Source organism: Heteronotia binoei, chromosome 6, assembly GCF_032191835.1.
Source record: "Heteronotia binoei isolate CCM8104 ecotype False Entrance Well chromosome 6, APGP_CSIRO_Hbin_v1, whole genome shotgun sequence".
Taxonomy (NCBI): domain Eukaryota; kingdom Metazoa; phylum Chordata; class Lepidosauria; order Squamata; family Gekkonidae; genus Heteronotia; species Heteronotia binoei.
In genome coordinates, this window is record NC_083228.1 from 102,696,354 (window position 1) to 102,723,651 (window position 27,298).

The following is a 27,298-nucleotide window of genomic DNA, read 5'->3' on the forward strand; positions in this document are numbered from 1 at the left end:
CTGAAACTGACCTGCTCTGCCTTCCTTTCCCAACCCAGCTGGCCCTAGCAGGGCAGCTGGGGAAGGCAAGATTGGGAAGGAATGTCTAAATGCCTTCTCTTTCTTTCCCCAGCCCCCCCTCCCCCCATCCCAGTAGGGCAACTGGAGAAGGGAAGACACATCGGGGAGGAATGTTTAAATGCCCCACTTCCCTTCCACAGCCGGCCTGCTGCAGCAGGTTGGTGGGGGAAGGGAAGAAAAACTAGAAAGGCATGTTTAAATGCCTTGGGAGCTATTAAACTCTGTTTTGCTCCCCCTACTCTGAAGCAGGGGGGAGAGAAACAGAAGGGCTTAATGGCTTCCAGCCCGTGGGTCTGCCTGTCTGCTGTTCAGTTTAAATGGCTGGAAGGCATTTCAGTTTGGTATAGGTGAATGCACCCAAATAAAAGCCAAATAAGATCAGCTTTTATTCAGGATCACCTTATCGACAGTCAAATCATATTAGAGAATCGGCTGAATAAATACCTCAAAAATACAGGGTATTTACAGTATTTGATTCGGCTTATGCTAAATGCGCACCCTAGTTAGTATAACAAATGCAGACAACTAGTGCTAGTGAAAAAGCATAGCCATTATGTAAAGAATATTACAGCAGTCAAGAAGTTATATGCATAAGATTACGGTGTCTAATTTTTTATGTTTAGCTATACCATGGAAAGGAGGAAATGCAACAATAATTGTGCAGTCCTTGTAACACCATACGCTAATTTTTAAATAGCAACTAAAGCCTGCTTTGCTGAACATCTATCCAGTTCTACTGCAATACAGATATTCTGTGACAAGGCAAATATCAGATACTTTCCTTCAAGTTCTAGCAGCCTTGTGGTGATGGCATTCAACACTAAATAGGAACTACATAAAATGAAAAAAACCACCAAATGAAATCTCAGAGGCTTCCATTCCAAATCACTAGAATTCTCAGAAGTCTAACATTAAATCCCAGAACTGCCAGCTTCCCAACATTAACAAAAACAGTAAATCTCATTCTAATAGCCTGCAATTTACTACTTGGCTCTTCCCACCCCAGTTAACAGATTTCATGTATTCTGCCTAAGAGGTGGTTAGAATACAATGGGTTTTAAAGCAACACATCTTATCACTGTTAAAACTGGAAACCTGCTTCTCCTTGTACATTAACTGTATCTGCCCTCAGGTAGTTGTACTTCTTTCTAAGGCATTTATAGAGCCAACCTAAATATTGAGTCATCTACTGAGTGCACAGGAGAAACAACAGTGTATAAATTTTGGTGGGTAATTAAATAACAATGCTTACCAAAGCTGGTACAACACTCTTGACTGGAAAACCTCCCAAAGTTTCTTCATTTCCCATGACCAACAACTGACACATTTCAATCACAGACTGCAACTGTTGGCTTTCATCAGTAGCCTGGAGCCCCTGTAGAAGTTGCTGAGCTTTAGAACCTAGGAAAACAGAAGATATTACACTTTTAAAAAGTTATTTTTTCAATATGTAATTGATTACATCGCTGACAGAATGTGCTTTCATCATTGCTGCCCATCATCAAGAGTCATTGAAATGACTGGTTAAGATGTTATTTCCCTTTAATCACATAATGCTGTAAATTAAACCCTTAAAAGCTACCCTTTCAGTTGAGAAAATACATGGTCTTGTTGTAACCTTTCGTAAGTTCTCTCAGCCATCTTTCTCAGAGAGACTGATTTACTTTCACTATATGTGGTCTCCTTTCTTCACTATATCATTACTGTAACATCATGCAAAGCATGTGGCCCAGCCCAGGGGGGTGATGTCTCCAAGCCAAGGCAGCTAATTTAAAGTTGTTTTCTTTCCACCTCTCCCTCCCCATCAATTTGTTTTACTTCATGTATTTGGGGGTCTTCAACATGCCACCCCATAATGGGCCAGTGGAGGGAGCCCTGCCCCTGAAGAGCTCCAGCGGCACTGCAACATGCCTGGTGCGACGACATTGCCCAGAAGTTATTGCATTGGGCACACCGTGCGTGTGACGCTGTAGCAATCCTGCAAAAAACTCTATGGTGCCACAGAGTTTTTACCCAATTGCTATAATGGTGCGCGTGCGATGTGCCCACATGATAACATCACTTCTGGGTGATGTCATTGCACCCCAAGTGCTTCCTGAGCATGAAAACAAGCCCCCACCTATAGGCAGGAAAGACTTGGCAACCCTAGTCTTGTGGTTCTCAAACATCTGACATTTATTCTGTGTGACTCTTATGTTAAGCAAGTCTGGCCACCCATGGCCCAGCCTCTTTTCACACTTCTCAGGAATAGCAATGTGCGCTGTAGTTGCTCTTGTGAGGAGTGTCAAGTGAGGGGCAGAACCCTGGAGAGCACTGAACTGAACAATGCTGTTTTCACATGCCAACTATGGTTGCCTAACTTTAGGACAACTATGGGCTTTTAAATTGTAACCTACTATCATGTCACAGTACAATAAACTGATGCAGCCATCAAAAGAAGTGTGCATGCACACAAAAGCTTATACCCAGAATAATACTTCGTTGGTCTTAAAGGTGCTGCTGGACTCAAACTGTGTTCAACATCATCAGTACACCTCCTCCTTCACTGCACTACCATAATCATAACCATCAACTTTAACTTACCTGTGAGTTCAAATCATGAGCACACAGGACCAGGCCTTCTTTGTGATGGAGCCAAATTTTTAGCGCTTTCCTACGACAAGTGTTAGACCCCTCTCTCCTTAGGAGACTGCTAACAACTGAACTCTTTGCAATCTGCCTTTGAGATGACCTGGTTTCATCCCGATTCTCATTCTGGCCTTTAACCTCTCCACACACACACACACACACTGGTTTTTAATGCATTTGTGAGCATACATGATGATCAGCTGAGAGGAGTGTTTTAAGTTCTGATGATTTTATCAGTCCATTTGATATTCTATTTAAATTTAGATTTTGTAAGCAGCTTTGGTAGTTTGTGCCGAAAGGTGCAGTATATGGTCACATAGTAAGTCAAAACATTATTATATGGACCCAAGGACACAATCCAGTCAGGACATTTGGGTCTAGAGACTAGATGAACTACTGGGTTTTTGTACTACATACCAGACATTCTCTCATGTTGTGTGTGTGCATGCATTTCTGAAGGGACAGGGTGTAACTATGTCTAGAACAAGTGCTGGGGCCTACAGAGAGCATGCATCACTCCCCAAAATACAAAACTTCCCACTAAAATGTCAAGGATACATATGACAGGCCATGCAAACAAACTGTTCAGGTTTTATGGTACATTTGGAATCAAATGTATCAACTTTTTCCCTACAAAATTATCTGACCAATGTGATACATTCTATTAGAGGCAGATATTATCACCACTGTGTAAAAAAAAGTAACAGCCTTCTCAATAAAGGTTTTAGCAAGTTAAAGAACCTCTTTCAATACACAATACTAAGCTGAATTGAAAGAAAATTCAAATGCAGATGCAGATAAACAAAGCCATGAGACCCTGAAGACCAAGCATGACAAAGCCAATAGCAGGTCAAAGTCTTTGATTACAGGAAGAAGCATAACTATTCTTATTATTTATTCTACAGGAGTAGCCCCTTAATGGCAAAAATAGGTGATGCTGGGAAATCCATTAATGGATCCTCCCATCGTTTTTAAAATGCTAAAAGAAGCTGCATCTTTCCCCCACCTTCAAAACAAGGCTATCTGAGTTTAATTCTGCCCATCCCCTTGATTGTTTCACTAACTGAAACGAGACACTTCTTCTCCCCTTTGCATTAACCCTCAAAGGAAAAAGATGGTCAGAAGGAGGCAACGTGTTCAACCCCATCCCACCCTGTACTTCTGAGGGCTAATAATAGTGGCAGAGAGAAATAACAGCTGGTTTTGATATAACCAGGGCTTTCTTTGTAGAAAAAGCCCAGCAGGAACTCATTTGCATATTAGGCCACACCCCTGACATCACCATTGTTTTACATAGGGCTTTTTGTAGAAAAAGCTCAGTAGGACCTCATTTGCATATTAAGCCACACCCCTAGCACCAAGCCAGCTGGGACTGCGTTCCTGCTCAAAAAAAGCCCTAGATATAACTATACAGGTAGGAGAAAATTAGAAATCCATCTTCCTCCTCATATGAATTGGGGTCCCTGAATGACTTTTGATAGCATTTTCAAGATGCTGGGATAATCTTATCACAGATCTCCCAGCACCCTGCCTAGTCTGGTGCAGATATTATAGTGATTTGGGGGGGGGGGGGCGGAGGAGAGAGAGAGATAGGGACTCCAGACACTTCTGAAACAAGTAGATTAGATTACTTACTAGCTCCACTCCCAATTGTCCGATGGAACAACTGTGACATCCGAGGACCAAGAGGACCAAACAGATGTGGAGGAAGGCCTCTAGCTTCCAACAGAGCTAAAGGCAAACAGATTATTTGTAAGAAATTCACAAAGTACCAGATAACAGGCCTTTTCCAGCATTCATTTGTTTTATTGTAGTTAAAATTAGTTCTCAAGGGGGGGGAATTAAAAAGATGTTATGGTATGCACATTGACTTTACAAAGCTATGAACACAATTTGAATTTGAAGAGTCTCAGACATTTCAACTCCCTTTCCCCCCCTCTAGGATGGGTTTTAATAGCTTATACTTTTGCTGACTCAAAATCTGAATCATCAGAAGCTCCATGTCAGTGATGTTTATTAAGGTTTCTTATTTTAAATTACTGTTACCCGAACTAATCCTTGAAAGTAGCATATGTGAATTTTTGTTAAAGTTTTTTGCTATTTTATATATAGCCCAGTATATTTAAATAAGACCTTGATACTGTTTAACCCATGAATGCCCTTTTTCCTGAAAAATGGAAAGTTGAGTCCTTATTAACAGCAAAGAAATTGGATCCTCTCTGCTCAAACAAAGAATAAAAAAAATGGGTTGCACCATTTGGCAGGTAAATACCCTCAAGAAGGTGAGCATTTAGTAGCAGAAGCTCTAATCCAAATAATACCAGGTCAAATGTTTTCAATCCCTAAAAAGCTGTTTTCCCAATAATAAAGCATTACAGCTTATGTCTCTTTTTTTAGTAAAATCCTCAGCAAAAAACCTTGAAGTGTTTATAAATTATGACTAAGTATTATGCAAAGTTTTATACAATTTGATACATTATGTAAAATGGAGCCAATTATATAGATACTACTATATAAACATGTCAGCAACATTAGTCTAATGGGGAGGAAAGGTAGAAATTAAATCAAGAACTATACTGAATCCTCAGAAGAGTTGTTCTTTGAGTTAAAAAATCCAAGTTTAAAAAGTTTTTTTAAAATTAAGCAGTTTCTTATGTTATTATGAAAGTGAGCCTCAGTTTGTACCTTGCAATCTGCCCATCTCGGAATCATCTGATTCACTTTCTCCAGAAGTGGTCATGCCCACAGCCCCAGCAACAGAACTAGAAGCTAAAGACAAAGAGAAAGAACATGTTGCAACATGTTAAAATCAGTTACACAATATACAAAAAACACAGGAATTCAGCTCTTCCTGAAATCTGCTCTGAGAATAAATGAAGAAAACTTTGAATAGACTTCTGAAAGAGTAAGAATGAACATTTTAAAAGTTACTTTTTCATCTTGATCGCACAGTATGGAAGGACTACAACTGGAGGTTACTAAAGGTAACTGGCAAACTGAAAGTATGTTCAGATTTAGAACTTCAAGCATACTTCATCCAAAACAAGAAGGTCAGGCAAATCTCTGTTAACTCAGTTCACAGAATTTAAACATGTAGTAGTTTTTATAAAAGCCACACCAGTAAAAAAGACAGAGGAAATATCAACCACAAAACCCTGAGACAAGCAGGCATTTGTTTAGTTTGTTACAAGGTTAGCAGAAAGTAGAAAAGCGATAAAAACTGAGTCAGTGAAGTGTCACATGCAACTAACACTACTAAGAGAATGTCTTTGCCTTTAATTTATATCACAATTAAGTTGTTAGATCTACAAAGTGGTCTAAGATAATTTATTAGAACTTGCGCAAATGTAACGCTGGTTCCCTTTTAAACCTCTTAGTGGGTCTTAGGAAATAGAAAATGGCTCCTCATGGGTTTGGATCAGCAGTGCCCTGGGCATGGCTTAAAGGGAACCAACAAGCCAACCATAATCATTGTTAACACAAAGTTTCCTATTTAACCAGGATATTGATTCAATATTAAAAAGAGGTCCTGTAGTTCCCGGGCATGATTCTGAAGCCATCATCAGTTAGCAAGTAGTTATTATAACATACCTGTTGTAGAAGTAATGCAAGTTATTGCTATATAGTATAACTTCATCCAAATGGCCCCAGATAGTGGAAATAGTTGATACTACAGAAACTAGATTCTGTGTGTGTGTGTGTGCCATCACATCACTTCTGACGGCAATCTTATGAAGTAATAATTTCCAAAACATCCTATTGTTAAAAGTCTTGGTCAGGTCTTGCAAACTTAGGGCCATGGCTTCCTTTATTGAGTCAATCAATCTCATAAATAATTATAGAACCCAGATTACAAAATCTTATTTAGGTTTGAGTATATTAAGTAAAACTCCCTCCTTTTCCCTTCTTTGAATAAACCCCTATGCCTTATCAAACACATTTCAAGACTTCTCATGTTTCAAAAGACATATGCCATACTGTACAACAGGATTGTGTCTCCTGAGAGATCAAAGGGGGCCCCTTTTTCAACACCAAAAAGGCTAAGCTGCTGTAAGGAGATCAAGTAGAAAATTTAGCAGGAACCTGTTCTACAATTTGCATAGAAGCCAATTTGCCCAGAAGCTAGCCACAATCATTGTGTGAAAGGACAGAGGATGGAAATGATGCTTGGTTTGGAATGTTACATATAAACCTATTTCTGCCTCCCAAACTTCTACACAGAAAACGCAGCCAGCATCCAAATCTATAAATGAATATGCCTGACTAATAACATAATGGAATTTCCCTCTGTAATTAAATATAGCATTTCCCTCTACTCCCATGTTACCATCACTACTTTTCCTTACCTGCAGCTCCTTGTGGAGCCTCATCGGCTCGCGCAGCTGAAGAATTAACTCCATCCTGGTTGTTATCAGGATCAGCCATTTTCTCCTGTCGGCGAGCTTCAGCTGCTCCTCTTTTGCCCAGGCCAGAGCCCCGCCGACTAGAAATGTAAGTATCATCAGAAAACCTGCCAGGTTTTACCAGTCTACGGCTCTCCAATACCAGAATTCTAGATTAAGACAGCCGATATGCAACCAGAAGGAAACAGTTCACTTTCATTCTTTTGTACATTCATACTATATACACAAAAGGCTTTGAAAAGAAACCTCAGCAGCCACACCTTCAAATAAAACCAGATAACAGGAGCCTTGAGAAGAGCTACATTGTTAATTCCATTACACTCTCATTTGCCGACCTCAGTATCTACTGAAGTTTAGACATGACAGAACTGCCTATGCCACAATTTCCTTCTATTTACATGATTTCTATTATGTAAAGATGCTTATGGTACTGCAGAATTGCTAGACTAGTGAGGAGTCACCACAAGTTTTTAGACCTTAGATTAGACTAGACCAGGGGTTGCCAAACTTGCTTAATGTAAGAGCCACGTAGAATAAACGTCAGATATTTGAGAGCTGCAAGTCATGAATGTCAGATGTAGGTAGGTAGGCAGGTAGGCAGGAAGGAAGCTTTAACATTAAATGCATTCTGCAAGCTACTTGCTGGCTTGGCTTGGAGAAGTGATTTAAAGAGACAAATGCCTTCTTCAAGCTAGCCAATGGGGTGGTGGGGGCTTTGAGAGCCACACAATATGTGTGAAATTGCTACATGTAGCTCCTGAACACAGTTTGGACACCCCTGGACCAGACCAATACTGTACTATAGTCTTCTGACATAAATGATATATTTTTTGAAACATCTGACTACTGGGCCCAAGGATGAAGGATAAACCTGCTTTTATTCAGTGATATCAAGGTAACACATAGTTTGTTGCTAGTATGTCCCAAAATAAAATCAACATAACCTCTCTGCAAAAATAATAATGCTTAAGACCCTGACAGTCAATTAAGATAGCCAGGTTTTTCTTTTCCAAAACGGCACTGACTTTCTATTCTGTTTTTCAACATATGAATTTGCAGCTTTGCAGAGTCCCAGGCCAAGGAAAGTCTTTCCCCAGTACCTGCTACTTTCCGCATCCAAAGCATGAGCTCTACCACTGAATCATGGACATTCCCTGCCTTATAGTCTTCCATCCCACAACAACACTTTTACCCTAAACATTTTTAAAATTATTATAATGTAACTTATATGGTACAAAATGCCTATTTTTCTTCCTTAATTTTTACCAGAAAGTTTTAATTACTCTGACTTACTAAGTCATGCATTCTAAAAACATATGCATCATACCTTTTTCACATAATCCCTGTAATGAACAACTCATTTTAGTCCCAATGTTATCTTACACCCACTGTTCATTTGCTGGAAAAGGGCACAAAAATCAAGCAGCCTGGATGGCTTCATGATTTATTAACCTGAAGACATCAGCACAAAATTGAAGGCCACCAATTAGGAATGTGTGCTTAACTATTATGGTGCTATTTTCAGAAGTTTCCTACAGCAGTATTAACACAGCAGTAAAGTCTTGAACTGCACAATACCTGGTACTAGCACAGGAGCCCGTGGTCTTTTGCCGTGTGCTCCGCCTCAAACTGGGGAGCTCAGCAGGTGGCGATTCACTGCGCTTTTTTGATTTTCTCAAGCCTATGGGAGAAGATAAAATCAACACCAGGCAACTTTGGTTTACCAAAATCATAAGTGGAAGAAATGAAGAACTCCCACTTAACCCCAGAAATTCTTGTTCAGTGGGGAGGAAGGAGGAAATAGGGCCAGAAAATGAGTGTGTACCCTACTAGATATCAGCCATAATTAAAACCTCCCATCTTACATACACTCATATAATTCAGAAGTCATCTCAAAAGGAAGAGCCATGCCTGTTAAAATCTCTAAGGCAAAGTTCAAACCTTTACATGCGGAGAAAGTGGCATACCCCTTTCTTTACTTCATGCTATTTATACAGTGTATAAGTCAAATGCTTCATAGCAATAATTTTAGGGCCTGGGGAGAGGGGACAAGAGAGATTGCATGGGTACGGATGTAGACCCAGCTCACCTATGTAGGAGGGATTGCTACTCCGCTGCATGAAAGGCAAGCAATAGGGTTGCCAAGTCCACCCTGGCCACCGGCAGGAGATGAGGGGATAGGGTTGCCCAATCCTAGCTGAAAAACTCCTAAGGATTTGGGGGTACAGACTAGGGAGGACAGGAACCTCAGTGGGGTACAATGCTTTGGAGTCCACCTTCCAAAGCATCAATTTTCTCCAGGATAACTGATCTCTGTAGCTGAGCTGTAATTCTGGTGGATCCCCAGGTTCCACCTGGATGCTGGCTTCCCTACCAAGCAAACATCTAAAACAGGGCTATAATATTCTAATTGCAACAGAAGAGATGGTAGGCTTGTAAAACCTTTTGTATCCTCTGTTCTGCTAGTTAACATCCCACCTGAATTGTAAACACACACAACATAGGAGTATATATATAACTGGGATCTTACAAGAAGCATGTGCAGCACAAGTAAATATGCTTAGAGAATCATACTTATTGTCTTGTGCAACAAAATTGCCTTCTAAAGATTGGCCATCCAGTTGCTTGGAGAACAAGAGTCACCAGAAATTTTGGTTATTCTATGAAGCAGAAAGTGACCGATATGCATCTAGGACTACTTTTCTGCTCAAATGTTAAGCTAATCTAGTGACTCTGAGCAAGTCAGCCTCACCTCTATATGGCAGAACATTTGAGCAACAAGGTCTTTAAGGAGCAGTGGCTACAATGGCAGCCTTTGCATTTGTAATCATATTGTTGGTTGTTAACTATTACAAACTATCCCCAAAGGAAATTATGGCATGTGGAACACAAGTGAAACAAATAAACAGCTGCTATGGAAAAAACTGAGAACTGAAGCAGTTTGTATCACTCTGCTGTATAAAAGTGCGAACATCTCCAACTCATCTCTCCTTACATTTCCAACATAATTCCTCCTGTTGTAGAATAGCTGACAGGCAGAAGAAGCACAAAGGTGAACATATCAGATTAAATATCCTTTAATAAGACTTGCTACATTTTTGAAATGTCTGAATCTCTCACACATCCCCATGATCTGCTCAGCATCTTTTAAGATTACTTGCTAGAAAAAGACTCCTAAAGTGTTCAATTCTCATGTCACTAGATAAAATTCACCCTAAAGCACTAGCCACTGCTTGAAAGCTATTATAACTTTCTAAATTACTCATCAAGTAATTGGTGCAACAATTAACAGGTCATGAAGCTATGGGAAAGGACAGCAGTGCCAGAATATAAAAGCCTCAGTTTTGTAATATGAGTTGATTCGAATTGCACACCTCAGACTTTAATGTCCATGAATGCTGAAGTGAGGATATCAGTAATTTGCAGATCTACAAAGATAGATTCAGATTGGTAGCCGTGTTAGTATGCATCAACAGAACAAAGTATGAGTCCAGTGGTACCCCAACAAAGTTTTATTCTGGGTATAAACTTTTGTGTGCACTTTCTCAGATACACATGAAATCTTACACCCAGACTAAACTCTGTAGGTCTACAAGACAGTTAGTATACAATGTCACCATCATCTACAGGTTTACAAATAGTATGCAATACCAGCATCAGTTCCCCCCACCCACCCAACTTTTTAAGTTGCCCATTCAGGGCAAAAACTACAAGCTTCGAGGAAGGACAGTGGCTCAGTGATAGAGCATCTGCTTGGTAAGCAGAAGGTCCCCCAGGTTCAATCCCTGGCATCTCCAACTAAAAAGGGTCCAAGCATTTAGCACCTCAGCTTGAGACCCTGGAGAGCCACTGCCAGTCTGAGTAGACAATACTGACTTTGATGGACCAAGGGTCTGATTCAGTATAAGGCAGCTTCATATGTTCATACCCTAAGCTCCCAAGAAGTTTAAGTTTACAGTTTCAACTGGTCAGAACAATAACCCTTCAACATTTCTTTATTGATCACCTTCACTGTAGCAGTAGTGCTACAAAGCTGATGGCATTGTAGAGAAATTCTAATTTTACAGGAGAACCCCACAATCAGTACATGTTAGGCATAGAAGATCAGGATCATTGCTCATACTATCATTACTAAAATTTTAGTTTTATAATACGCCTTCAACTTTTGCTTTGTTGCTATTTCCTCCCAATTTTACTGATTACTACAAGCAATAAGATTTTGCATAGAAATAGTAATCAACAGAATATGGCTTTGTGTACAAACTCAAAGTATTTATTATCTGTCTTTAACAGAAGAAGGATTTTGCGGTTTTCTGAAGACTAATAATAGAGCCAGTTTGGTGTAGTGGTTAAGTGTGCGGACTCTTATCTGGGAGAACCAGGTTTGATTCCCCACTCCTCCACTTGCACCTGCTAGCATGGCCTTGGGTCAGCCATAGCTCTGGCAGAGGTTGTCCTTGAAAGGGCAGCTGCTGTGAGAGCCCTCTCCAGCCCCACCCACCTCACAGGGTGTCTGTTGTGGGGGAGGAAGGTAAAGGAGATTGTGAGCCGCTCTGAGACTCTTCAGAGTGGAGGGCGGGATATAAATCCAATATCTTCTTCTAATATTGTAGCATAAGTTTTTTTGGACTTGAGCCCACTTTATCAGATGCATGAAGCACTTAATGAAGCTCTCACAGTTTTTAACTTTCATAATCAAATACTCTCCCCTATTCTCTTACCTACTCTAAAGAAAACACAGCCACACCAAGGGATTAGATCTTCAAGATAGCTCAATGTTATAAATAAATCTTAATTAAATCTAGAAATATATGCATTAGGCATCATTTCAAGCATTCTACATATTCCCCAAGCCTCTTTCAAAGAAAAGTTCTGACACACATTACTAAGTATTTAGCATCAGTCTGTGTTCAACACTCTAAAGTTTTAGATGGTGTCCCATGTAAATTTTTACCTTTAAAATAAATGAAATCTCAGCCTGAGGATAAGCAATGAAATGGGACCAAGTTCTTTAAACATACAAGAGATTTAACCTGTTTTATCACTCTGTTCATAAACTCAGTTAATCTTTCTTACTCCAAAGGATTCTCTTTAGTCATCATACATGCTGCTGCCACCCTGAAAGTTAAACTAGACCAGCACTGTGAGGTTTTAGACCTTGGGGAGCACAACTAATCAGATCTGTTACAGATCCATCATCAGTGACCCTTGAAATGTGAGTTGCCTAGCATCAAAGCTGGAACCATACGTATGCAAAGCATGGTCTCTACCACAGACAAGAACAATATGGGGACCAATTGGTGACAGCATCATTGCATCAGTGTTTCAGTACTCCCACTTTTTCTCAATTCTTTTTCAGCATCAAGCCAACTTAAGTTGCATGAAGTAATAAATAGGAAATGCATCCTACCTGCTTTAAGATTCTGGCCTTTGGCTTTAAGTAACATTACATTAACAGAAACCAGTTAGATTCAGACTAATTTTTCAATTACAGAAGGCACTTCAATCAGTGGAATGTAATTCCCACCCCCCCACTGTAACTCATTGATCTCAACAAAAAGCTTCTTTTAGGGAACAGAACTCCTCCACAAAATACGCAGGGGAAAATCAGCTCTCTGCAATTGGGGGAGGGGGGGAGGGGGGAAATCTGTGGAAATCCATTCTCCTTTCTATTGAAAATGCAGTCTGGATCCAACCCAGCATTTTTATTATTTTATATGCACACTTAAATTTGACATCAGTTTTGAATCTTGGGATGGGGTGGGACAGAAGTTATCAAGAAAGCAAGGTGGACCTGAAATAATAGCTTTAGCAGGGGTACTCTGAGCAGATAACCCTAAAAGTCTACAGCTGTAAGGCTAACACTGCTTTTCAACATTTTAACTTTTTTCCACAATTTGGTTTAAAATTATGTTGCACATAACTTATATAAAAGTCAACACTTTACAATCCTTGATGTTTTACCAAATACAAGGCTGACATTCTAAAATAATGAGATGAGGCAAACATAACTTGGGGTCAAGAAGTAAAATCATGGCACCATAGGTCATGACATATTATTGAACTATTATGATAACAGCATGGACATTTCTATGTTATGCCAAAATTCTGTTCTGCCAAATAACTAACTGCTCTAGCTTTGGGAAATTTCTGGCCACTTAATTTTCCAGTCACTTTGTTTTGTATCCTTCACATGTCTAGAAAGCCAAATTCTTTATTTTCACAAATTGCTCCCCTGAGCAGACAAAAATTCATTACTACAAAAAGACATTTGGGGGCTGCATAATCAGAAGCTCTGATTTTGTTTCCAGGTAGCACAAAGACTTCATTTATTGCCAGGTATGATTAATTATAATGTAACATAATTAACATGAATGTGTTCAAAAAACAAATTGGTAAGTCAACATTTTGATTTTAAAAATAAATCTACCTGATTTTTAGACCTGGCAAAGAGACAGCAGTCTGAAATTTACCACCTTCAGTTACCACTTCCATTTAGACATTTAAAAAATAGTTATGAAATAATAATGTTACAACACAGTGCTGCAAAATGCATAGCTTCAAAAGTTGTACAGAAGCAATCTACAGGCTATGCTCAGACATAACAAATTATGGTTTATCATTACTAAACCAGTCCTTCAACATTCTAAGGTTCATGGATTTGAGGTCTCTGGTATAGAACAGTGTGAAAGTTTCACTTTAAGCAGATTAGTTTGGGGGCTAAAGCGGACATCCCAATCGAACTCTGAAGAAATGTCTATTCTGTTATTTAAACAGGCTGTTGCTCCAGGGGCTGGGCTGGATGCAATATCTAAGACTTCATGGTAAACAGGTTTGCTAGCTTTCAAGATGACTAATTGGACATCACAACCAACTGCTGTTGGGAAGCTGCATGATAGGGGAAGGGTGGAAGAGTGCATCAGCTACACATTACCAAAGTCTGTATCTGTAATGACAGTCCGTAGTTTGTAACTGGGGCTGAACAGAGACATGTCAAGACTGTTAAAAATGGTATCCAATATTGCCCAAGTTGGACGTTTCCTAGGCTATCAAGATGCACTGATGGTAAGTCAATTAGCAATACTGTAGTATAGTGGTTGTAATTTAATTGACTAGTTCACTATAAACATTAGAGAGAAACCTTTTGAACTCCAGGCACTGGACATCAAAATAGACTAATGCCAAGGTGAAAAATTCCTGATGGACTGTTATAAACCACCAACTAGATAATCTACAGTCAGATAAGTCAATTGAAACAGATTCAGGCACAGGGTTGGACCGCATGATCTGTCAGCATATGGCACTGATGGTCATGGAGATTTCACACATTTCCTTTCCCAACAATCCTTTTAGACCCTAGGAGAGTTTATTCTAATATCCACATGAGCTGAAGAGGCTTGCATGAAGAAGGGAAAGTTGATAATAGTGCCCTGTTTCCTCTACCTGCAGAGCTATGCTGACAAAATAGATAGAAAGGCAATTTCATTCCCTTCTTCAGTGCAGCCACCCAAACCCACATGGGTTATTAGACCATGCAAGTCCTGCAAACCTGGGAATAAACATTCCCACAGTCAGAAATTGGGGGTTGGGGGGAGATGCAGGAAAAAATGAGATCCTTGCGTCCCTGGGATCCAACCCACAGTTCAGATACAGACAAAAACATTTTCAAGCCACTGTTCAGAAAAACTGTCTCACTACTGCATCCAAATAAAGACAATGCTTTTTCTGCAGTAAACCTGGGGATTCTAGGAGGAGGCAAGAAGCATACACTACAGTTTGTCTACAAAATCACAGGCCATCTTGTACATCTGGGAGACAAAGCACAGCTAGGAAAGCAAACTATGTTTAGTACCATGGCTTGCATTAGCCACATCTGAACCACATGGACCACTATAAGTCATTTTATATTTTTAAAAATATTTATACTACACACTTGTACTCTAAAAGTCTGCATATCAGGAAGAAGGGGCAGATACTCCTCTCCCAAAATGGAGGTGTTCCACTCCCAATGTGAGGAGCATTCAACTATGCCATCCCAAAAGTGTGGCATGAAATAGAACAGGGAAAATTACAATATGAAGTAGCCTTAGATTATACTTCACTCTAATTCAACAGATCTGGCCAAACTGTCACAACAAGCTTGTTATAGAAGATACTAGTATTTATCATGCCTCACATAAATTGTTTTCATCAACTCACTTGCTAGTTTAGCCTGTAATCCTGAAGGCCCAGGTTTTGATGCCTCTGGTTTAGAAGAGCCTGGTAGAGACAGTTTTGCTTTAGGCAGGCTAACTTTGGGGCTAAAGCGAGCAGCCCAGTCAAATTTTGAAGAGCCACCTATTTTATTCTGTTCTTTATCCCGGCTGCTCCTTCGGGGGCTGGGACTGGATGCAGATCTGGAACGCCTGGCCTTGCTCTGGTCTTTTCCCTGTTTCACTCTTGCACCCTGAGGAACAGCAGAAGAGGCAGAAGCAACAACAGATGAAGAAGAGGATGTAGAGGCTGAAGAGGAAGAATCAGTGATGGTGCTACACCCAGCTTTGGCTGAGCTCGCTGATTTTGAAGCCAGCTTGGTGGGTTTTGCTGGTCTCTCTTCAGTGCCAGTCGTTTCAGCTGCTGGACGACTCTTTACAATGGATGAAGTCTCTGTCCTTTTCCGTTTCTGGCTTCGGGAGCTACCGGTAGCTCCACCCTTTCTGGTATGAGCTTTGCTTGTTGATGGTAATTGTGAAGACTTTGACTCCTGCTCCTGATGCAAGTGTCTTTTCTTAGACTTAGCCTGTGGCTTGTTTGTTTCCAAATCGGAGGAAGAATCAGCGTGCTGAAGTGCTTTGGTTTTTTTGGCAGGGCTAGGAGAATTTGTCCGGTTGTAATCTGGGCTAGCACTGCGTTTTACTCCTCGAGAACAGTCTTTCTTAGGCACCTGCCCTGGTTTTTGCCTCTCCAAAGTACTGTCTGTGTCCAGAGCCTCTTGTTGTGGAATTATAATAGTAGATGAACTACAGCCTCTAAGGAGGTAGAGAAACAAAATCACTGTTAGTACTCAATAAGGATAGTACATTAAAGATACCCAATGAATTATCAGACCATTTTATGCAGTATTTAATCAGTTATGGTTTGTTTCAAGAGATTTATACAAAAGTTTTAATTCATACTATATCAAGGAGCAAGAACAGTAAAGGTTTATTGAATTTTATACTGCTAAAAAGCATTTGCTCAGCTCAGATGTAGTGAACAGCTAACATTAAAGAATAGCCAAATCTCTATGCATTCAAATATTTTACAGTTTTCTGAAGCAATTAAGTGTTTGGAAATGCAATAAAGTTAGGATTTTTTTTTCTCATAGGCAACAACTAACTTGTAGTGACAATGTAAAGTCCAGAAGCAAACCAGTAGTTTCCTAACTCAGTTCCATTTCCTTTGTGAGAGAAGGAGAGTTCTGTACTGGAATGGGACCAGCAGCCAGTACAAAACTTCCTCACAGCCAAGAAGGGACTGTATTCAGCCCTGGTGCCATTCTAGGAAAGGTTTCAAGTGAGCAACTTATCTAGAGTAGCTGTGCCATATTCAGCATACTTTCTCAGCAACTGCACACATGCCATTCTTAGTCTTCATTGCCTGGTAACTTATTTTCACAGAAGTATTTCTAGAGCAGAGCCTCAGGGCTGTCAGAGATGTCTCCCCAGCAGCTCCTGCTCTGTGCTACTCTGTTCCAAGTCTCATCCTTATATGAGGAGAGTCTAGAGAGAAGCCATTTTTTTCTCTATCACAGCCCTAATGTAGCTCCCATATTGTGAAAGCATTTAGTTTTTTCAGCCTCTCTACATCAGGCTCCTGTTATACTTCAGTAGGAATTAAGCAATCTTTCAGAGTCAGGGAGATAATGCAGAGGAACTGCTATATGCCAAATCTGAAGTTTTTTTAGAAATCAGATTTCACTCATGATGAATGTAATGTTCTTCAGTAATGTAGAAGGAATAATTTTGAGTTCCTGGATGGGACAAAAAAAATGGCCTCGCATGACAAGGTTTTTGTCTCAAAAGTGGACAGTCACATCACCCAAGGATAAACCTGCGGGGCATGATTAACATATTTAGTGTTTTGTCCATGAGTCAAAAGTATGCTGCCTCTGAAGGTAAAGAGTCTGTGGTTCAGTATGAGACATCCATCCTCTATGCATTCCTTTATAACAACTTGGAATGACATGGCAAGTTGGTTATGCCATATCACATAAGGTGACAACTTTTATTCTGCTGAAAATCCAGTTATATGCTAAGCTCTCGTGCCTTTGCACAGCAGTAGTTGTAAGCTGAGTGTTCAAAACAGGATGCCATGATTTTCAGCAAAATTGTCTGTTTAGTGAAACTGATGTTAAGTGATACCTAGATGATTTCCTTGTAATGAACCATGAAGACAGCAATATATACTCATGAAGTTACATTTGTGAACTCATAAATATAAAACTATTACCTTTTAGAAAAGTGTCCCTTGGACTGTTCAGTAGTAGTATTGGACTGCACTTTGGGTGCCTTTGATATAGATTTTCTACTTTCAGAAGGGCTATGTGCCTTATGTTTTGCCTGCCCTAAATGTGACCTGTCAGCAGAAAGTTAAAAACAGAAAGCTATCAAGAAAACCAGAAGACAGAAATGTGTACATGGAGCATTTAAACACGGGGCTTTAAACATAAATACAGCTTTCCATCAAGCCTACAGCAAGAAATCTTAGGCAGAGAAATTAGCTTGCCAGCAATGTTCCCTCTAAACTGCAGAGTCTTGTGAACAAAAATTCTACTTCATGAGCTATTGGCATCAACATTGTGAGTTACTGGCATTAACACTGTGAGTTACTACATAAATTAGTGTGCTCTGGGGTCTTCCTTCCTGAGCTAAGACAAAAATGTGTGAGTTGGAGGGTAAAAATCTGTGAGCTAGCTCACACTAAGTCAGTTTAGATGGAACACTGCTTGCCAGTAATGTCAAACACCAGCTCCCTCACTTAAAATTACATCAAGAATGGATATTCATTCGCACTGCAAAGTCTTTCCACTCTGCCAATCATTTAAATTAAATACAGATTTAAAATAATGCAATTGGTCACAAGTTTACAACTTCTAATGCTGAAAATATTTACTTTATCATTATACACTGGACTACCCAAAGTATGGTCCAAAAGCTATCTTGTCTTTCCTGTGTTCTGTTTCAAGATGACCCTCAGTCCCTGATCAGCCAAGAATCACATAGGGTGGGTATGGGCAAGTCTCTCAAATCATTCCACATTCATCACAGGGCTAGTCAATACCTTGCAAGGGCATGTCAATCTTTTGTAGCAATATAGTGACATCATTATAGTTGTTTCTGAGTAAAGACATGTGGCATCACTAATCCTCTTACAGGCAAGCCTGAAGAGCATGATTCTGTACTGTCTCGAGCCACTTGCCATTTTCTCTGCTTGTTTCCTTGTCTAATGAAAAGAACTAGCCTGATTAATGTTAGGTGCTACAACAATGATACTTAATGGGCCAGAGGAAGAAATAAGAAAAACCTAGTGGCTTAGTTGGTTCTTAAGGAACCAACTGCACTGTGCCTACCAGAGTAGATTTAATTCATTGCAAGATCTCAGTTCTACTTGATCACTAAGTGGCTCTTTAGGGTCGACTATTTTGCTTTAAGTACTTTTTGGTCATTTTTTAAAATTCTTCACAGAAAATATATCTAAGAAAATTCAGAGAGATAAGCATGCTATATAGTATTTTAACTCACAATTCAGTGAGACAAGCAGAATATGAATAATAGCCTTCAAGCATTTCACATAAACCAAAATTAAGTCCAATCTAATCCAACATTTGTCTCCAATTGATTAAATGGATCTTATTTTAAAAGAAAGCCTTTAAATAATATTGATATTATTTAAAGGCTTTCTTTAAAATAAGTTATCCATTTAATCAATTGGAGACATATCTTCTAAATTCTCTAATCACTCTTTTTTACTTGGATGAGAATTTTTCTACCAGTGTTTGGCACAGCCAATATGAGCAGTTGTTATTGCATACAGGACAAATTCTTGAAGAGAAGATGGGACGCATACAACAAAGTTTAATGGTAACAGTTCTGGTATACAAGTGACCATGTAGCTTATATCAGCTGACATGCTTGCTACTTTCACTTTCCAATATTTTACAGCTCATGAATACTCCCACTACATATGAAAAACAGCTTTATGTTTCCCATGATAGCAACTTTGTGGTGTTATAAATTTTGGAGAGTTTATTTGGTGACAAGTACCACTGGTTTGCAATTTTAATTACATTCTCTCTCAACTGAGTCACTGAAAAGATTGACCTCTTATAAACAAGTTATCAGGTATGCATCAATAATGAAATTCTCATGACTATAAAATTTCTCCTTTTTTAAGTCAAATTCAAACATCTAATGGAATGTTAACATGTTTGCTCAATATGGGTTAAAGAAGAGTCCTCTTTCAGTGATATTAATTTGATTAACCAATATAGTTTAATTGTATGGTAATAAATTGTGATATTAGGATAGCCTAATCCTCTTCTGTGTATAGTAGGTCAGACTTGGTTTCTTATTACCCCAAATAATTCTGCCTAAAAATTTCTGTAGTTCTTGTCATATCTTATCTCATATTAAAATCACAATATTAGTAAACATACAGAGTATAGGTATTTTTGTAACATTAATTCTGCCCAGAAATTAGATATTCAGTTTTTGACCAGGTATCTATTTTTGCCTTGAATTCAAAAAACGGTGGAGTAAAATTATATTTAAAGGTCTACTAAGTTCTAAAATCCTTTAATAAGCCAAGCCCTACAGCTCAAGTCTGAATTTGGCAGACTCCAAAGGGAGCAAAGGTGGCTAGCAATGCTCTCATTCCTCCCTTACCGGGTCTTCTGTCTAGTAGATGTAATTATTGCACTTCAATTGGAAGATGCAGAATGCAAATGCAACCAGATTAACACATGCTAAGTTTGTGATTTAAAGATACTACAAGATACCACTTGCCAAACTTGATACTTCTGCTACTCATTACCCAATCGGATGCATTTACATCTTCAATATCAGTCCCACCATTAAGCAGAATGTGATACTTAACTTAGAAGGCAGACTTTGAATACCTTTAAAAGGTAGCAAACTGTTAGGCATCCTAGCTTTCTGAATTTATTTTGATTCTGTTTTATTTAGGATGCTTAGTTCCTTAATTCAACCTAAATCATCTTGAGCTTGATTCTATTCATGTGGGGCTGATCGTAGACATGGCCATGGGGCAAAAGTGTGTGGGGAGAAGAAATTATTACAGCAGCTCCATATGGAACTGTTTGTCTCTTTCTTTTCTTCCAGTATACAGATATTGGCATCCATAAGGAAATCCAGCAAACCAGCTGGTGCATAATTTAGGAAGGGCCTACCAGCCATCTTCTAGTTCCCATTGGTTTATGATATTCCAGTTCTTCATCTTATCTTCTTCCAATCTCTGTATCTCTCCTGTTTTCCAGTCACATTCTCTCTACTTTTTCTTGTTTTATCTTTAGATGCCATACATTCATTTAACTGCCCTTAAAAAACCCAAACCCCTGAACTGTTATCTCATCTGCCTCTTTGACTACTGGTGTCATTCACACTAAAACTGCTTGTTGACATTTGCACATTATTAAATAGTCCACTTCAGATGTACTCAGAAGTACAGACCTCTAATAGAATGGCCAATTTGGTAAGGAACCCCTAACACTTCTGCTGCTGAAGTGATACAATACCTTCAGAAACTACAAAGGTTATTGTCCAATTCGTGTAAGTGCAATACTGGGAGTAGGAAGACCTCAAAACCTCTACACTTCCATTTCAGTGAAACTGAAAGCCCACTCCTCATGCGATAGTAAAAGAAGGCACTGAACACTGCCTCTGAAGGTATAAACAAAGCTTTGATATTTCCTTCTTCACAACTGTCTAAGATTAAAATTCTTACATTACTATTACACAGAGGTGAAAAAGGTCATAATCTTGCCATAATACATCCACAACATCTTTAAAAGTAGGGGAAATCTCCTTTGGTTACTGAAGTAGAAAACGCAAGTTTGCTCTCATCAGCTCTGGTTAAAAGCATTAGAGGGCTCCAGTGCAAGCTTCTTTCTACATAACAAGCAATCAAATACAAAGTGTACTCAACTCTTGGTTAACAGTAGTAAGGCATACTTGGGCACAGGGTTGCCTCAGGAGGATCTCTTAAGTAGATTCTGTTGTACAAGTTTCAGATCAGCTAAATTGACGAGTACTGCTAACAGCTGTACTCGGGAGCCATAAAACAGAAAAACCAACCTGGATACCATTTTGGAACTACTAATCACAGCCCAAAATATTCATTTCCTGTAGGACTCCGACATGAATGACAACAGTCTTTGATTTGGCAGCAGATGAGATAGCAAGAGCAAGGAAAAAGTGAAGGCAGAAAACCTAAGACCGTACTGGCTCAAGAAAACCAATCATGTATAGTCAACATGCTTAAGCAGGAACATAGAATTATACATGTTTTATATCAGGCACAGCCAAACTGCAGCTCAGAAGTCACATGTGGCTCTTTCACACATATTTTATGGCTCTCAAAGTCCCTGCCACCCATCAGCCAGCTTGGAGAAGGCAAAGCTATTACTTAAAGAGACAAATCCCTTCTCCAAGCCAAGCCAGCCAGCGTGGGGGGACTGGAGAACATACTTAAAGTTGCTTTCTTTCCACCTCTGCCTCCCTATCTGTTTTCTTTCCACCTTTCTTTTTCTTTCCTCTCTCCCCCTCTAAATTTAAATGTTTTTTCCACGTCCCGCCCCATTGCAGTGTTGGCTGGCTTGGCTCAAAGAAGGCATTTGTCTCTTTAAATCCCTTCTCCAAGCCAAGCTAGCTGGTGGGGAAGAGGGGGCCTTGGAGAACACACTTAAAGTTAAAATTGCTTTCTTTCCACCTCTTCTTCCTCCCCAATCTATTTGTTTTCTCTCTTACCTTTCTTGCTGTCTCTGTCTCTTTTTTCCCTTCCCCCCCTCACACTCCCTCCCTGCTCCATCTGTTTGCTTTTGCTTTTTCTTCTCCCTCCCTCCTTCCCTCCCTTTTTCTCTCTTTCTCCCTCCCTCCCTCCTTCCTTCCCTCCCTTTCTCTTTCTTGTTTCTCCTCCACTCCCTCCCTTCTTTTTTTCTACCACTTTCTTACTTTCTCTTTCTTTCTTTCTTTCTTTCTTTCTTTCTTTCTTTCTTTCTTTCTCTCTTTCTTTCTTTCCCGCTCTCTCTTTCTCATTTGTTTCCAATTGAGGAAGCTAGGAAATGCTTGCCAAGAAAAACTTTCAAGAAAAATTTCAGGAAACAAACAGTTCTAGTTATTTAGTACTTCAGCTTATCATCATCAAAGATCAGTTAAAAACTGAAATAAAGAAGATGTTGTGCCAGCAGCGCAAGGCTGCTTTTATTCTTGCCTGATGCGTTCTTTCTCTGTGTGTCTCTGTAACAATATATAATTGCGCAGTGAATTGGATGGAGGCATGGTTGGCATCTTGGGAGCTAGTGGGTCAGAGTGAGTCCAGCTGTGTTCATGTCTTGGAGCTCTCAAACAACTGACATTTATTCTATGTGGCTTTTACATTAAACAAGTTTGGCCACCCCTGTTTAATATGTACTGTTTTGTACATTCAAAGCAGGGGAAAACATGGGCTGGAAACATCTGAAATACTGTTTTCAGAGCACTTAATAGTTCAGATCTGCCAGAATCAGCTATCTCAATTATTTCCGGAAAAAGAAATGCTTTAAAAGTGAAGATACTGAACTTCAGATATTCAGTTATGATATTTCAGATACTCAGTTATGATGAATTTCACATATTACTAAAAGGCATCTTCAACCACCATAAATATGCAGCTACAACTGAAAAGAGTTCAATCAACATATTTACATCCTTAATTAATGAGTCAATGTTTGCAGCAAGACAGCCTCAAAATATATTTCTGGCTACATTTTAGAGGCTTTTGGTGTCACCAACCAGGGTATCATTTTGGTTCACCTTCCTGTTATTGTTTTGCAATGGTTCTAGTTCACCCTGGAGGGCAATTCCAGAACACTATATTGGAAGCCAGTGTTCTGACCTATAGCCACTGACTTGCATATCACAGGATTCATATTAATCTCCTACATAGTGTCTGAGGTCATACTGAGTGCAGCTTTTCCTGTATGCTCATTTCTCTCCCTTGGAATGGTAGCTGAGGTTCTGAACTAGAGTTAAGAGTGAACAACTAGCCAACTGAAGTGAACTGCTGGACTCATTGCTACAATTTGACAACCAGGTAGCAGCAAAAACGAGTATATTTTACCAATTTAGCTTATTCACTAGCTGTGCTCTGAACTGGAGAAAAGCAGCCTAACCATTGTAACTCACACCTTGGTGTCATCTAGATTAGATTTATGATGTAATGTGCATCCCGATTGGGCAGGAAGGCAAAATATAAATTTGGTAAATAAATGTGCCAATCTAAGAAAATTGCCCAGACATTTCAAGAGATTTGGACTTCATCTTTCTTGCGTTCTTACCATGTCATACTGTCTGGAAAATGCAACACCTGTTTTTCAACATCTTCACCAGATCACAACAGTTTAAGTGCTGGCTTTAATGTTTAGGACTGTAAACAGCCTGGGATCAGATACCTTAAGGATGAACACAAAAGCTTCCTCAAAGCCTGCTCTGTGTGCACTTGATGATTCAAGTACAGTGGGCAGTTACAAAGAACAGAGTTATTCTGTAGAGAGATATGCTACAGAATTCCCTCCCTAGAGATGTTTGTCATCCACCTTTCATCAGTGTTGAGGCAACAAGCCAAAACAGTTACTGGGTGCTTCAGTGGCTGAAAACACAGTGCTGCTGCCATTAGATTTATTGATCTGCCATTTTATTCAGTTATCACTTTTAATGTTTTATTTACATGGCCTCTAATCAACAGCTGCCTTGGAATCAAATCAAAAAGAAGGTTGTAAATATTTTAACTCATAATTATTTTGGTTTCAAGACATTTTATGTTGCACTACCATTAAACTTACAAAGCAGCCAACTAACACTAATGATCAGGGAGTACTGAAAGTGTGGAAGATTATCGCTCAGTTAAACCTATTTGGTCCCTTCTCCCAGGCATTAAAAAGTATTGTAATGCAAGAAAGTGTTATTTTATGTTGTTGCGAAGTTTTCTTTCCTTCTCGCTGTTCCCCAGGACTCCTTGTCTCTATGACCAGCCACAAAGCAGACTAAAGTAGTTCTACCTTCTGGAACTTTCAAATAAACTAATTTAATATTCCACCTTGAAGATCAAATATTTGACCTTAAAGATAGAACTCTTCCCTTAGGTAAACCCACAATCACCTATAATCCTTTCACAACTGACAAATGGAACCCATCAGCACGCTGCAAAAGCTTATTTCTATAGCCTCCCTGGAAGTGTTCAAATAGCTGAAAGCTCCCTGTTTCAGGTACAGAACATAGATAATGCTAGATCAAAGAGAAATGTTGGCTAGAATCAAAATCCCAAATATATGTTAAGAACAGCCCCATAGTACTCATTCCTTTAGTTTCAGATATGCAACACAGAATCTAGTTTTGAAACCTGCAGCTGAAAACATGTTTGTGACTAAAAAGAGGGGATTTGATAAACACATGGAGCAGAGGTCCATCAGTGGCTATTAGCCACAGTGTATTGTTGAGACTCTCTGTCTGGGGCAGTATTCTTGGTGCTGGGGGGGGGGCAACAGTGGGAGGGCTTCTAGTGTCCTGGCCCCACTTATGCACCTCCTGATGGCACCTGGTTTTTTGGCCACTGTGTGACACAGAGTGTTGGACTGGATGGGTCATTGGCCTGATCCAATGTGATTTCTCTTATGTTTCCTATTAAGTTACCAATACACAAATGAAAGATCAGGTCATGTGATTGATAAAATATAGTGTGGAATATGCAATACAACAAAAAACTCAAAATTAGCTATAAATTAATTTAAATAGAGTTCTAACTTTCAGAACTGTAGAATGAAAACTGACTTCAAATGCTAGAAATGACCAGGCTAGCAGAATGCAAGGGACATAACAAGGTGTGGGTGTAACAAGGCAGGGGACCAAAATTATCTATTGTACAGCCAAAAGATCTGCAGAATGTTAAAGGACATACTACCAAAGGTCAGCTACTAATATATCCCCAAAGTATTAAGGTTTTCAAAGCAGTGAGATGGGTTTTCAATAACAGCATGATCTGATTTAGCGTATTTATTAAGTTTAAAAAAATTGTAGCCCTCCACCAAGCTCTTTTATTGTCCCAACATTAGGGGAACAATTAGGAAACAAAGCAAATCAAGAGTGTTATATTCAAATAAATTAAAAGCTTACACAGAAATTGTTCTCATTGGAATATTACTTGTAAAACTTTTTTTAAGGTTTGTTATGTAGTTTCTTTACACGGTTTAAATGTAAGAATAAAAAGTCACTGAAAACCTGACACGTTAATTTTAGAACACTATTGTGCATGATATCCTGTGGACATAGTTGTCCAGTCATCTATCTCAATCAAATTTAACTCTTGTTTACAGAGTTCAACAGGGCACCTCAATTACATTTCTTGATAGTTCCATATCAGACCAGTTATTAGTTTCCCTTCTACTTTTAAGATATTGTTTTATCTTCTTTTTTTTACCTGCACAGTCAATTAGGTAAATTCATAACTTGTTTTTATTTCAATTATTATTTGCAGTTTCAGTCTTAAACCTGACGGATGCTTGTTGATTATGTCTCGTAACAAATATTCTGGCAATTTAAGATCAAGCATATTTTTCAAGTCTCATTTCTGATTTTTTTTTTTAAACAAACCAGCAAGCTTCAGTAGCTGACTTTATCAGTGGCTGAAATCAGTGGCCACCCTGAGCCTGCTTCGGCGGGGAGGGCGGGATATAAATAAAATTGATATGACATTTTGTTTCTGTTGGGATGCACTGTAGTTGTTAGACTCCACGTAAGTTCTAAAGGTGTACACCAAGAAAAATGCTATTATAATTTCAGAATTCGGCTTTAGTTTAGTGGTGGCATTTTTACTTCAATTGCTTATTTTCAGATAGGACATTACTAGTTCAGAAAATTACTGGTTCAAGATTTAAATCTGTGTGGTTCCAGAGTTGGGGGCCATAATTTTCAATGGGGATATCATAGCATGTAGTAGCTGTTTATAAAGGTAATGGCACCAAATCTGCACAGAGCACAGTACTCCCTGTAATCTAAGGACCCTTTCTATTCAAGAACACTGAACAAAGGGGGTTTAACTTTACAGAACCCCCCTCCCAAAGTAGGTGATTCTTTCAGCAACTGTACTTCTCCCTACTGATTTCTAAAATGGTGGTCAAGCAGCAGCCTACTATGAAAGCTCTGACTGGCCAGGGTGTTAAAAATCCCTGTGTGCATGTTCCTACTTTACAGTGACCAACTGACAAAAACTTCTTACCTTTCCTTTGCCACCCTTCCTTGTAGTGGTCTGTTTGTTTCCTTTCACAAAGTGGAAGCGGCTTTCTTGGCACAATTCTCTCCCACCCACCCCTACCCTAGCCATCAGTCTGCCATTATTTCTTATGGAGAATTTTTCAGGAGGTTCTGAGTGGCTGTTTTTCAACCAAATGACACCAAAATTGCAGAAGATTGAGTGTTACCTGTCATGTAAAGAACCTCTAACAAATTGTGCTAAGGCAACAAATTCTATGAGCCCCTGAACAAGGTGCCTCTCCAACTCTCTATTTTCCCAGCCACAGGAAGTTGCAGAGAACAAAAGCACTCTGAAGTTGCAAAGAACAAAAGAGAAAGGGAAAGAGAACTGTGGCTCTCTGTGCCTTGTCTCCAAATGAGATTGGCTGGAAATCAGTAGAATCAAAGGAAAACACAAGCACATGTTGTTGCCAATATAAGAGAAGCAACATTGGATCAAGCCAATGGGCCATCCAGTTCAACACTCTATATCACACAGTGGTCAAAAATCATGTTCCATCAAGAAGTCCACCAGCGGGGCCAGACTTCAGAAGTCCTCCCACTGTTGCCCCCCAAGTACCAAGAATATACTGCATCACTGTCCTAGACAGTGTTCCATCTCTAATTTACAACTAATAGCCACTGATGGACCTCTGCTCCATATGTTTATCTAATACTCTCCTGAAG

At 39.4% G+C, this 27,298-nt stretch overlaps 1 protein-coding gene across 7 annotated transcripts in view; it reads right to left on the reverse strand.

Annotated features, from left to right (window-relative positions):
• TRIP12 (thyroid hormone receptor interactor 12) overlaps positions 1–27,298 on the reverse strand; it is a 112,327-nt gene that overhangs the window by 45,514 nt on the left and 39,515 nt on the right. For 2 of the 7 annotated variants that reach the window (XM_060242268.1, XM_060242267.1), the window contains exons 3-9: positions 17,562–17,687; positions 15,291–16,099; positions 8,670–8,772; positions 7,035–7,171; positions 5,374–5,457; positions 4,324–4,419; positions 1,313–1,461 (exon numbers count right to left, since the gene is read on the reverse strand). In XM_060242268.1, coding sequence (XP_060098251.1) covers positions 1,313–1,461; positions 4,324–4,419; positions 5,374–5,457; positions 7,035–7,171; positions 8,670–8,772; positions 15,291–16,099; positions 17,562–17,687 — 1,504 coding nt within the window. Of the gene's footprint in view, positions 1–1,312; positions 1,462–4,323; positions 4,420–5,373; positions 5,458–7,034; positions 7,241–8,669; positions 8,773–15,290; positions 16,100–17,561; positions 17,688–27,298 lie in introns of all 7 variants that reach the window. The other 5 variants (XM_060242266.1, XM_060242265.1, XM_060242272.1 and 2 more) reach the window with 3 other exon arrangements.